The sequence below is a fragment of the Gambusia affinis genome, linkage group LG16, assembly GCF_019740435.1.
Source record: "Gambusia affinis linkage group LG16, SWU_Gaff_1.0, whole genome shotgun sequence".
Classification (NCBI taxonomy): domain Eukaryota; kingdom Metazoa; phylum Chordata; class Actinopteri; order Cyprinodontiformes; family Poeciliidae; genus Gambusia; species Gambusia affinis.
In genome coordinates, this window is record NC_057883.1 from 25431998 (window position 1) to 25445768 (window position 13771).

Below are 13771 nucleotides of genomic sequence, written 5' to 3' on the forward strand. Positions count from 1 at the left end.
TTTTCAAAAGATCCTCCAGACTCAAATACATAAAACGGAAGTATCTAATTATTTCTTGCGCTACCCGGAACTAATTGGTCTACGGACCGATACCGGTCCGCGGCCCGGGATTTGGGGAGCACTGCTCTACACAGAATCACGTTCAATGGCACTAATACAACTTTTAAATCCAAATATACTTACAAAAATTTTGGAGGCAACTCAAATTTTTCTCCAAGTGTCCTGGTAACCTTCTGTTGTCATGGTAACTAGGACCACCTCTACTCATTGATTTGTACTCTTAAGTACATCTTGGTTCACCCAAATCAAATTTTAACTGCAAACAAGGACAGACCAAAATTCGGTTTTCATTGCATTTTCAGTTTTCTTAAATAGAGCGCAAATAATAAATAAACTGGAAAATTTCATTTAACAAGGAAAAACTATTTGAAGCTTTGGATCTATGATTCCATTCTTACAAAAAAGATTTAATTAAAATAGTTCCTTTGTTTACTGATCAGTAGTCTTAGGCCCACAAAATAAAAAATCTAAACAAATTTTTTTTTAAATTACAAAATTATGAGAATAAATTCAAACTGAGAATAAATAAATACTACAAAACTAGTCAAGTCACATTATGAGAATAATACTAACAGCCGAGAAGTCATGTTACAACTATTCTCATAATGACCCATCTTGACTATATTCTCATTTTAACAATATACATTTTTAAAAGATTTTTAAACAAAGTGGCCCAAGTAGTTTTGAACTTAAGTGTTTGAAAATTTTTCCAAATTGGAATATAAATTTTAAATCAAACTTTGACAAAAGCATCTACTTGGCATCATTTTAAAGTCTTTTCCATTTCTTGGATGAAACTGGTCAAGAATTCAAAGAAACAAAAATAATGGATGATATTGGGCTAATAGAAATATTTACGTTCCAAATTAAAATAATTGGCTTTTGTTCCTCACAGCACAGCCGCTCACCACCAACATTTACCCAGAGAGTAAGACGCAGATAGAAATCAAAAACTTTATTACAAAAATAAGTTACACTCACCTCCATTTTACAGTATAAAACAATTTATTTGCAGGAATGCAAAAAATGTTGTTGGCCACCAACAATAGTTTAAAACTGCTAACATGTTTTTTTTTTGTTTATGCGTGTATGTTTTTTTTTTAAAAGGTGGTTGTTATGCTTTTTTTTTTACTGAGGGAGTTAACTGTATAGAAAACTGGGATTGACAAACAGTTTCCTTTATGCTATACTTGGAAACAAATCATTCACTGCAGTATCCCTTCTACCACTGTGGGTCTGGGATCCCTTCTACAACCACAGCAGCTGGAGTTAGGCACGCTTTCTGACTGCAAAATATGGCAATTCAGTCATCAGGTCGACTACGCTGGGCGCCATTTATGATGCAGGAAGGGATCATTCGAGATGATCATGATTTTACATGATGGCTTAGAGTTTGCTGACATTATTCTGATGGTGTTTGAAAATGTGTTTCATGAATATAAAAACCCTCCCAGCGGAATAAAACAGTGGCACAAAAGGGACACTGCAGGGCCTTAATTTTTGTATTTTTTTGTTGTTTTTTTGTTTGTTTTTTTTAAATCAAAAGGCATTTGGATGCCTTCCGATTTTAAGCCTTTACAAAACGTAACATTTTCCGAAAAACTATACAACCAGTAACTACATACTCTGAAGAAGCAAGGCAGCTAATTCAGTTCAAAATACGATAAAAGCAGGGCTCGTTTTTAGACTCATCTGATGAGATTGTTTTGCATGCCCAGCTTGACTGTTTACAGCCTGCAGAGCTGCAGCGAAAAGGAGTATATTACATTAAGTACATCGTTTTAGCGCTGCAGCTCTTGTGCATATTGTTTGCAAACAAGCCCTGCTTTCATCTATATAGTTTCCCTATTTACAGTACAGGCCGGGTAGTTTAGTCCTCTGTACTGAGGTAGTCAACCAACCCTTAAAGACCAGTTCTGAAAAGAACCACTTTCCTGGAATGCCTGACTTTTCCATGCCAGGTGGGTACACCCTAAAACCCTGCAAATGTTCCATTTCAAACATCCAGATCAAACAATAACATGGATATTTCGACAATAAAAACTGCGATTAGCACAAAAATATACAATAGTATCAAGCTCCTTTGAGCCACTTCAAACCTAACAACTTAAAAAAAGTGCAATTTCTTCAATAATTATTTGTTTTTTTCTTTTAAATGGCATGTTCGGGGGCAGGGAAGGGGCAGATTGTAAGGGCAATTCATAGATAGAGCCCTGAGAACCAGGGCGACGTTCAGGCTGACATGGGTTTATATTCAAAAATCATCTGATCGTTTTCTTTTAGGGTGGCGGTGTCTGGGGGAGAAGCAAAATTATATGGGTGGAGGAGAGATGTTTTTTCTTCTTCTTCTTCTGTAAGGCTGGAATTTCACTGGACCTTTGTTGTCGCTCTCATCATTTCAACATCCATTGCAGCTTATGGTGTAAACCCACACATCGAGTCAGTCTCCACTGGGACAGGTCAGGAACGCCCCCGGCCCCGTTTCCCTGCTGAACACAGAAAACGGAAAAGCGCTGTCAATCATCTTCTCCTCTTCTTCACTGCTACACTACAACTAGCACAGCTTGGCCATGCTAGCAAAGCTTAGTTAGCATGGCCACCATTACATTTAGCAGTGCATTCATGAGCTTGGTTGGCAACGCCAAGACCCTCCTCCCAACTCTGATTGGTTGTTTTTGGTGTAAGACACTTAAAGTTATAAACTGTAGCTTTAAGCCTTAAATTTTTCATTCTTTATATTTTACACATGCAGCCAATGTGAAAGATCCAGAAAAATTCAAATGGTAAATGATTAAATCTATTTCCATGGAGAGAAATGTTTTTCAGGCCAATCAGGACCAAATTGAAGGTTTAATAATTGGTTATGACTTTCTGAGAGAGAATCTTAAAAAATAAACAGTTAAATTGAATCTAGTTTAAGGTTTTTATTACATCAAATCAAAATGCTGCCAAGAGATTCTGGCTTCCTTAAATCACTTTAACTAAAAAGATGCTGAATTAAAGTTGAGGCTTTGACTCACTGAACATTTTTAAATGAATTTCTGACCCAGTTTGTGATGTAAAAGTTTCTGCCCCCATCTGTCTAACAACATTAAGACACGAGGCTAGCTCAGATTTTAAATTTTAAAAACAAACTTAAAGGAATGTTTTTGCTTTTCAATAACTTTAGAATGAAATAACTTAAACTTAAGTTCATCACATCTGTAGTTTGTTTAGTGGTTTAAGTTTTACTATAATTTAGGGGTTTGTTGCTAATAATTTTCAACAGTTTGACCTAAATGTAGATTTTAATTGCCTTTCATTTTGATTTGTTTTGATTTTTTCAACAATTTATTCTTTAAAAAAAGATTATTTTATGAAACCTTTTTGTTGTTCTGTCAATTACAAAAATCTTTTAATTTTCATTTTTTATGGTTTTACTTGTTCACAAAATTTTTTTTTCTTTTTTCTTTTTATTTACAGATATATTGTCTCTAAACAAAAACTGTTTTGTAAAAAGTTTTTTGCTGTTTTTTACAAAATGTAGCTGTTTATTGTTGCTTTAATTTTCTGGCTCCTGTAAATTTTTTAAGTTGCTTTTTTTAATAATATTTTCTGTTGCTTTACCATTTACTTTCCAAAATGTAATTATTTTTAAGAGTTTTGTTTTTTTTAAATATACAAAATCAAATGGTTTTCTGCTGCTTTATTTTTTTTAGTTTGCATTAGCAACCATTTCAAACGTTATTTTGTTTTAAAATCCGTTTTAGAGGTTTTGTCTCCCTCTAGTGGTTATTCATTAACATTACCATTAATCCAACCAACAGCCACTTCTTTAACTGTAAACAGTTTTCATGATTAGACTTCAGTTTATTTAATTACGTCCTGCCGTTTTTGGTTCCCTCTCTGCGTATGAAACGTTTCAGATAATATAATAAACTGAAATATTCAGCTGAACTTCCGGTACCTCTGATTGTTCCAAGGCCTCCGCGTTGGGTGAAGCCCAATCGGCCCCTGGGTGTGATGGCCCCACGGCCTCTGGTCTGGCTGGCTCCTCCGCGGACGCCTCCTCTGGCCCCTCTGGCCCCTCGCACAGACCCTTGGAAGTCGTCGTAGCCGTAGTAGGGGTCGTCGTAGCCTCCCCGGTAGTTGTGGTAGTCGTATCCGTAGTAATCGTAGTAATCTTCATAGCCGTAGTAATCATGGGGGTAAGAGTAGCCGCCCCTCCCTCCTCTTGCTCTGCCTCTTGGCGGCGGCATGTGAGGCGGCCCGTAGTAATAGTATTCATCATACCTGGGGAGAAACACCAGGTTCAACGTTTCTTACAGCAAATGGGTAATTCAGTGATTTATATGTGATTTTAGCTGAAGCAGAATGACATAAATAAAGCAGCGTCTCACTTGTAACAGAGTTAATTACAAGCTGCCAACCCTAGCCAGAGTAGCATTGTTCTTGCTTACATTTGCGTTTTGGCGGCTTGTCTCTGGGCTTTGCGTTCTTTCCTCTTCTGGTCAGGCGGCTTGGCAAACACAATTTCAATGTCCTCTCCTTCCAGTTCTTTGCCATTGAGCTCAGCTAAAGCCTAAAAACAGGAGAAAGTTGTTTATTTGTTTTCATAAACCTGTGGTCACCAGGCTAACGTGTAGCATTCATTAGGAAGATTTTTCTATCATACCTTCACAGCACCGTCTCGTTCTTCAAAATGGATGAAGGCATAATCTTTCAATTTTTTCACTCTCTCCAGTTTTCCAAACTGATTAAACGTTTTTTCAAGCGTCTCTTCTGTAACGGTGCTCGCTAAATTCCTCACAAACAGCACCTTCACCTGTCAAAGAGGATGATTTACTTTTATGAAATTGATCATTTGGGACAAAACATGATTAGGGCCACTGAGAAAAAAGAAAAGATAAAAAAATCAGGCTTTTATTCCCCTCAGAGTTCTGAATAAGCTCAAATGATTAAAGTCAGAACTTCAATATTAAAAAAAATATTGAGCAAAAAAATTCAGGAAAAAAAACACGAATTCCGAGAGGAAAGAAAATTTAATTCCAAGAGGAAGAATTTAATAAAAGAATTCAAAGAAAAAAAATCTAAGTATTGAAAATTATAAGAAAAGTGAGAATTCTTAAATTTTAATTTATTACTGAAGGGAAAAAAAATAATCAGACTTTTTTTGTTATTCTTTTTTTCCATTGGCTCTAATCACCTTCTGTAAGTTGGAGATATTAACATGGCAGCTTCATTAAATCTCTGGGCTCACCTTAGCCATGACTTCTGGGTCTGGGTCCTCAATCGGGTCGGCCCATTCCACCGTCACCACGTTTCCCCACACCTTGACCTTTCCACTCATGAGTCTGCGGCGAGCCTGAGCCGCCGTCTTGTGGTCTTCATATTCCAGGAAGCAAAAGCCTCGGTTCTTCTTCTTGTCGTCTGGCTGGTGGTATAATATGACATCATTTAGACCTTCTGCAGAGACAAAAAGCAAGAGAAAAACTTTGAGTTATTTTTTCCAGACAAAACATGTTCATAACAACCGCCTGCAAACAAATAACTACAGATATTGCAATATAATTAATGGTGGTCACAAAAAAAGACCAAAACTGTCCTAGCTGCATTTGCAAATATTTTAAAATGTGTAAATTTAGTTGAAAGACGTGAAAATCTTGATTTATTTTAAAGTCAATCTGTTATAAGCTGCAAAATATGCAACACTAACTCAAATCCAGTTAACTATTCAGACAAAAACAAGCAAATAATCTTATTTTCCCCAGTAACATAAAAGCTGTACCTGCAACAAATGGAGAAAAACAAACATTAAGCTGCAGAAACACTGCTGAGCTACACAGAAAAACCACCAGACTCACCTGTAACTTTAGCAAATTCTTCAACAATCTGGTCTTTTGTTTTACTCTTGGGGATGGAGCCAACAAACAGTCTATTATTGGCCACAGAAATGCATACGCCGATGTGTTTACCCGGTCGAATTTCATTGTTGTTGCACTGTGGATGTTCAGAAAACAGTTTGAAGTTAAAATCTGAATAGACAGAAAACAAAATAAAGCCCATCTAGGTGCATCTGTAAAATAATAGCAAAATGAATGCAACATAATGTTCCCTTAGTAAAATAGTAAGTATCATAATTGCAGTGGAGCATGCATACCAGCTTGACAGCTTGCTGTGCAGATTCTTTAGTGCAGTAAGTGACAAAGGCATAGCCTCTGTTGAGGCCACTGAGAGGATCCATCATCAGGCGCAGGTCCCAGATGGTGCCAGCTTTCTCAAACAGCGGAACCAGCTCATCCTCAAACAGGTCTCTGGGAATCTTCCCCACAAATATCTGTCAGGATGCATGAAAACAATCATTTTACTTTAAAATGTCAAGAGCAGAAGTACAGACGACATGTTGGGGAAGGCATCCAGTCAGCTCTTAGCGGTAAAACATCACTGTAACCTTGGTTGCTATGGATGACAACAAAAAAAGTCATCATTTGGACACCAGGGTGAAAACAAACACTTTGAATTGTTTAAATACGAATAAACCAGAGAATAAAGATGGAAGTTATGTACCTCTGTACCGATGGTGGGCTGGGCTCCTGTATGGGCAGACTCTGGTGGAGGACCCCCATACTTTCTCTGCCCAGTTGTTACATCAAGTGTATAACCAGTCCTGTCTAGCAGAGCCTGAAATGAAACACAAAAGAAGCAACTTTAACAATAAACACTTGAAAAAAATCATTATACTATTTAATTTTCTCACTGTTCGAAACAAAAACTGCCAACATATTAACTCAAAGCATCGATTCTCACTTTGATTTTGGCTTCATCTGGTCCTTTGTTGGTGTCCGACACTTTGGTCCCTTGTTTCTCTCTCTGTCTGTAAGTCTTCATCACGCCACAAAGAAAGGCACTTTTGTTCTGGAAAGATACAGAAAAATCAAGAACGAGGAAATAACAGAAAAAAACGGCATGAAGAAGCCAGATACTGTAATTTAGACAGGTCACATTTTATTTTCACCCTCTTCTAAAAGCAACAAACGGCTCTGCTCTATGTTGTAAAATACAAATAAAGTGTTTTCTTTTTCAGCAACACGTCCTGCATACCTGAACATGAGAGAGGTCGCTGTCCTTGAATTGTAAAAGGACTTGGAGAGCACCTTCTTCGTTGAATTCTTTCAGAGCCTCGATTGCTCGGTCATCTAAATCACTGTGTGACACCAAACCTGCAGGATGGACGACAGAGAAATGTGCTACCAACAACAAACACTGAAAACGTTCACCACCTGTGAAAGAAAAATCCAAATGCAAACTTTTCTAGAGCAGCTCCTTTATTAATAAATCACTATGACAGCTTGAAAGAGAGGGTGGGGGGACAGCACAAGCCTAACCAAATGGGACTGAAGCTGTGGACAAGTTTAGAAGAATTAATCACAACATATGCAAAAGTGTAATGTGATATGCTGTAAGTCTTTCATATTGTATTACAGGAGATTTTAACTGAACCAGAATACATTTCCCCTGTATGGAGGGCCATCACCTGTCTGAGGCAGCCACACCAGACAGCTGCCACCATTGTTTCTGTTTCAGCCCCATCTGGCCCAAACTAGCAGCTAACATGTGACCAACCCCTCCCAAAAAAATATCTAAATCTAGCTTAAAATCTAAACTCATTTGGATGTATGAGGGAGTTCATAAAAAACTCTGGGGGATTTATTTATCAATCAAGACACCATGTTGGGAATGAATATTCTGTGTTTTTAGTACACATTTTAATCACAGTGTATAATTAAATATTTTTGAAGCACTGCAGTACCCATTTTGGTTGGAAACCACAAAAAGTTGCTTCAGGATCCCAATTCCCCCATTCAAAAAGGTGATAAAATGACAATACATGCATGAATTCATACGAAGAATTGCATATTGAATATGCAAGTGTATTCATAATGCCTTACCTGCTATGTAAATTTCATCTAGTTTTTCAGCAACTTTCTGTGGTAAACCAGCTTCTAATAAAGTCTGGAAGTGCTCAGAATGGGTAACTGCAGCAGAGGTGTCCATTGGCTCTTCTGGACCATTTCCATTTATATGTTCTGTGGCCATGTCTCCAGAAATCTGTATAAATGCAATGAGCCAAATTAATCCTGGGTCTTTGGATGTGTTCAAGCCTCAGATTTGTCAACAATATCATCTTAAAAATACAGAAATGCAAACAAAAAATGTGATCCTGGTATATGGAATCATTTTTTTACACTTTTGTTCAAAATATCTTACAAGGGGCATTGCAGTGTGAAATAAACTTTGCTTTTTGTGGCTGGAAACTTCTTCCTATCTTGACTTAATTTTTTTACTGGCAGCTTCCAGCTTGGAAGAAGTAACAAACGTGGACAGTGTGCACAAGACAGACAACTCATACCAAATTGTTACACATTAAACAGAGAAAATTGCGTCTTATTGTGGCATTCAGGTTTGGTTTGGCTTAGTTTTACTCGCAGGATCCGCTATGCTCTCCTAATTGCATGTTTGCCGACCTTCTCACTGCTGACTTCAGCTGATATACGTGTTCAGACAATGTTCCCCGGCTTCCGGTGGCTGACCGTTGAGTACAAATGTGCTGCTTTATTTTTGGGTGGCACAAAATAAATGCTCCAAATTTCACTCAAACTTAATCTGTAATTCGTGGTATTTAATTTGTACTGCTGTATTGTAATAGACAACTTGTGCAGATTTAAGATCAAACTGTTCTCTTCGCATTTCAAAGCTCAGCAAAGCTAATTCTGATTTGGGCGGACAGCTGCCTAAATTATGTCTTCAAAGGTTTGCTAATCAATCTCACAAACACGTGCTGTCTGTAGTCAAAGGATAAATGCCAATTCTAAATTTATATTTTACTCTCAGAAACAAACTATGTGGAATTTTAGCGCATAAATGCATGGAGATATTTATAGTTGGTTATTTTTAATGTGTTTAAGATGTTGTTTAGCGCCTGACACTAAAGATACTGTTAGCAGGCTACCCGGCTAGCGCGCATAGCTAACTACGGACCCTTTTTGGGACAATAACACGAGACTCGTGTGCGTTTTCAGTGGGAACTACTGCCATTGATTTAATAAACAGAAGGTAGCGCTTACTGTACAGTTGTAAGACTTTGTCAACATCTTTTGCGCATATACCAGGCTCTCCTATTGAGCCTTATTAGCATAAATTGACAATGAGCATGTCAGATCCATGATCTGTCAAAATGAGCTAGCTGGAGCTAGCATGCTAACTCGCACGGTATTACCACTGAGGCCATTGTTAGGACGTCATTTGTTGGTAGACTTCACCAAGTGACAAAGCGCGCTTTTTATATGCAATATTACTTAACGAGGCCTGGAAAGCTAAGTGCTTAGCTCAACGGATGCGTGGTTAGTCAACGTGCCGCCACATAGGAAGAGTCCATTTTCAAAAAGCCGGTCTGGACAACTCGTTCCCAACCACCACCAGTTTCCACATTGTTTGAAACAGCACCGCACGATTCCGGGGGGTTTAGCGCTGAATAAAACAACATTAACGAGACCTTTCAGAAGCATTCGCCCTACCTGCCGCTGGCACACCAATGAGTATGGTGCTGATTGTATAGGAAGATAAACGTGATATTTAAAAGACGGAAAAAGTGTAAAACTCCCGGCAATGGTCCGACTTCAGTCATTCACTCTTGATGATGTAAAATGGCTGCCACGTTCACGCCTCGAGTTTTGTCTCGTCGATGGGGTTTCTTGGACAGCCCTGCACGGGCTTGCCTTGTAGAGCGGCGGGTCATCCGCAGCATCATCCGACACAATTACAGCGAGGACAACGGACGGGTTTGTCTCCCAACCACAGCATTTTAACTGTTAAAACCACGTTTTCTTATTCTTTCAACTACTACAGTGAAATAAACATTTACAGACAAATGTAACTCTAACTAAATGAGTCCGGTACCTGAAATACAAACGTCAATTTTGAAAAAGACCCAGAAATATAATGAAAAAAACCCAAAAGAAATATACAAAAACATTGTAGCTATAATGCCAACTGCAGTGTCTTGCAACAAATATTTATACCTGTTGAAAGTCCCAACATTTCACAAGTCACAACTACAATCTTGAACGGATTTTATTGGGATTTTACAGACAAGGGCGGTTGTAGGCCAAATTTACAAGGGTAGGGTGGGGCACTTGTTTTTTTAATGGGGACACAGAACAAAGAATGATTAATAAATATGTATGTATGGCTATATTTCATAGTTTGATATATTAAGTGAGCCAAAGAGCCACTGCTGCAGGTTCCAAACCCCTGATCTTGCAAATGAAAATTGCAATTCCATCTCAATATGGCTAAACCTAAATCGGCCACCTCTTAATTTTTAATTCACAAACTATTAAAGATTTTTTTAAAAGCTGAATTGAGATACAATTTCTGTGCCAGCACATGTTATTATAGGAATTTATTTAGTGTAATCTGTTATGTACAGGTGTTATAACAGAAACCAGGAACAGTTAAACAGGGGTATGGCCCCCTGGTGGCCCCTGTCTAGAACCTCACATGTTCATAGAAAAGCGTAAAATAGACCATAATTGTAGTGTGAAAGGAAAATTATACATGGTTTTCTAAATTTTTTACAATTAATATTATATGGCATGTATTAGTTACATTTACTTGTGAAGTATTTTGACAAAAAAAGATAATTTTAGGAGTAGTTTTCCTGCACCATACTTTTATTTTAGTCATATTATTATGACCAAGAGACATTTATTACCCATCAGCCATCACCATGTTGATTTACTGCTAACTGGTCTAATTGAACATATCTATTTTTTACGTCTGTTTTAGTTTTCAAATAACTTTTTGTCATTTTGCTGGTGGCTATAAATGACAAGTAATTATTTATTGTCTTTTTCTAAAGTAAGAAATTGTTTTATCTGGAGAATTGCACCCAGATTTCGCTGTACGATGTTTATTGTTACAATGATAGATGCTATTGTATGTTATTCTTTTCTACTCTATTATTACTACATTTCATTGCTTGTACTTGTGACAGTGCAATGACCATAAAGTTGAATTCTATTATAATTTTTTATCAAAATTGTACCATAGACACACACCAATACATGAAAGTGAGACTTTCTGATTGATGAAGAGCTAAATTTAAATATTATTTGACTATACACACACACACACACACACACACACACACACACACACACACACACACACACACACACACACACCTACACACACACACACACACACACACACACACACACACACATTTATATATATACACACACACAGATATATATATATATCTGTGTGTGTGTGTACAGATGTATACACACATATATCAGTGTGTGTATATATATATATATACATATATATATATATATATATATATATACACACAGATATATATATATATATATATATATATATATGTATATATATATGTATATATATATATATACACACAGATATATATATATATATATATATATATCTGTGTGTGTGTGTATATATATAAATATGTGTGTGGGTGTGTGTGTGTGTGTGTGTGTGTACTGACGGTCAGTAAATATGCTGCAAAACATATTTAGTACATAGCGGGAGTGTTTAACAAAGTGTGTTCATGAGATGCAAAAAGACTATAAATAGTAAAAAAAAAAAATATTTTTACAGATTTCTCTTGTTTTAACAATAAAATTATTGCTAAAAAGTGTAGTTTTAATTTTTCCTGAACCTTAAATGTTGCTCCAAGCTGCTCTGATGACCTCTGGACTTTTATGGACCTGGGTAAGGACCAGACCATAAGCAGGTGAAAAAGAAATCCAGAAATACTTTAAAAATAATAAAAACTTTTCCCAAGCAGGGACAGAGCGACTTAGTATATCAAATATAATTTTACATTTTCTATTTAACTTTCTTAAGTTAAATAGAAAGTGAAAGTTACTTATTGATGCATTTTGATCCATCAATAGATAACAGTTTGGATTTGCTATTTAGCAGTAAAAAGAAGAAAAAAAGAAAAATAACAAATATTTCTTTTAAAAACTAAGGTAACAGGAAGTACTTTTTTTTGCAGATTATTTTTGGCATTTTGTGACTTAAACTCAGTTCTACAAACTGAAACTGAGTCCAATAATCCTGACTCACTGGCCACTTTATTAGGTACAATTCAACAAGAAATGTTCCTTCAGAGCCACATAAAGGCAGTTACAAAGTCGGCCTTCTATCACTGCAAGAACGTTTCCAGAATGGAATATTGTTACAGAAAAACTCATCCATTTATTTTTAATCGCATTGATTATGGCAACAGTGTCTTCACAGATCTACCAAAGCAGAAAGGTGCAGCTGATCCAGAACGCTGCTGCTGGCGTTCTGACTAAAACCAGGAAGACAGAGCACATCGCCCAGTTCTAGACTCCCTGTAGCTCAGAGAATAAACTTTAAAATGCTTTTTCTCTTTGAACTAATTTATTTTTCTTTTCACAGTTGGTTATGAATGTGCAGATTTAAAGCAGTTATTCTTTGTACAGACACTGGATGGCTACTTTGTTCTAGTGTTGCCAGTTTGCTTATTAGACAAAAAATTGCATGTTTTTGTACAAACGCTTATAAAAAAAATACACATCCATTTCTTTGCCAATAAGTTAATAGTTTTTGGTGTCTAGAAAATGAGCCGTTCCAAAAATTTTCTGATTGTTAAGTCAGATTTGGTCTCTGTGCTGTTACCTAGCAACCCCAGTAGAGCTTAGCTCGTCACCTAGCAACCTAAGCCGAGCTCCATTACCTTTGGTCAGCTGGTTTAACCGCTATATGCATTTTAAAATGGCTGCTGGAAAAGACAAAAAGTGTTTTGCTGTTGACTTACCATCCAGAAACCACTTGCTGCATTCTTGCTAGTTGTGCAGGAAGCTCCACTTCTGCTTTTCAAAACTATGGTTGTATAACTGCGCATCTATTTGCAGCCATTTTCACGTGGGAGTATAAACATTGAGCTGACTATTTGGTTTAAAGTGACAAGTGATGATAAAACAGCTCAGAATAGGCAGAACTGAGCAGACTTATATCTCATTGTCTGAGAATGATTTTGTACAAAAAATGTAATGAAAATGTTTTGTATAGGCCATTACTACTTCTTTAATTTTGCATGTTTGCTGTATTAAAACAAAGACATCTAGTTTTCAGTTTCTTTTTGGCTTGATTGAATTAATTTATTTTTAGTAATTTGTGTCATTTTGTTTCAAATTTAATAAAGAATGATTTGGTTGCAGAAAAGTTGGCTTTTCAGTAGAATCCTCTGGATTTCACTGGTTTAACTTTTTGCTAAAAATTGGTTATAGAAACATGAATACTTTGTGTTGTACTTTACAATTCCCGAGTAAGAAAATTATGTTGGTAACATTTTTTTTCTCCATCTGAATCTGCGAGACAAATTTGTATCACTTTTGAATTGCAGTTGGGGGCCGCAGAAGATCAGTCCAGGAGCAACAAATGGCCCCCAGGCCGCACTTTAGGCACTCCTGCTTTATGGTGAACATGAAACCATGGCAACAGCAGAGGAAGTTAATCAAAATGGGCTTCTGTCCAGTTAGAAGGAGATTTGCTTTCCAACGAACTTTAAATTAATCCTCATTTAAAGTTTGTTAAATGAACAAACGTTAAAGAACTGGATTATTAAACTTTGGGTTTCAGTCATTATGATTCTGCTTAAACTAAC

At 36.7% G+C, this 13771-nt stretch overlaps 1 protein-coding gene across 2 annotated transcripts; it reads right to left on the reverse strand.

The window, feature by feature from the left end:
- Positions 1-1000: 1000 nt before the first annotated feature.
- LOC122845895 (heterogeneous nuclear ribonucleoprotein Q-like) lies at positions 1001-9783 on the reverse strand. 2 transcript variants are annotated; one of them, XM_044142435.1, is made up of 12 exons: positions 9615-9783; positions 7989-8148; positions 7141-7259; positions 6847-6954; positions 6607-6720; positions 6200-6376; positions 5904-6039; positions 5300-5505; positions 4715-4864; positions 4500-4621; positions 4007-4332; positions 1001-2549 (listed from the first exon to the last, which is right to left on the reverse strand). In XM_044142435.1, exons 2-12 carry the CDS (start codon positions 8134-8136, stop codon positions 2521-2523), a joined length of 1635 nt encoding a protein of 544 aa, XP_043998370.1. In that variant the 5' UTR covers positions 8137-8148; positions 9615-9783; the 3' UTR covers positions 1001-2520. The 2 variants fall into 2 exon arrangements, with proteins under 2 accessions (XP_043998370.1, XP_043998371.1); XM_044142436.1 differs by lacking the exon at positions 7989-8148 and having other exon boundaries at positions 9615-9781.
- Between the last annotated feature and the right edge of the window lie 3988 nt (positions 9784-13771).

Coding starts and splice junctions, on each gene's coding strand:
- LOC122845895 (XM_044142435.1), bottom strand. CDS start 8,136: ATGGCCACAGAACATATAAATGGAAATGGTCCAGAAGAGCCAATGGAC. Junction 7,260..7,988: donor AGATGAAATTTACATAGCAG/GTAAGGCATTAT, acceptor TCCATCCTGCAG/GTTTGGTGTCACACAGTGAT. Junction 6,955..7,140: donor GCGACCTCTCTCATGTTCAG/GTATGCAGGACG, acceptor GTATCTTTCCAG/AACAAAAGTGCCTTTCTTTG.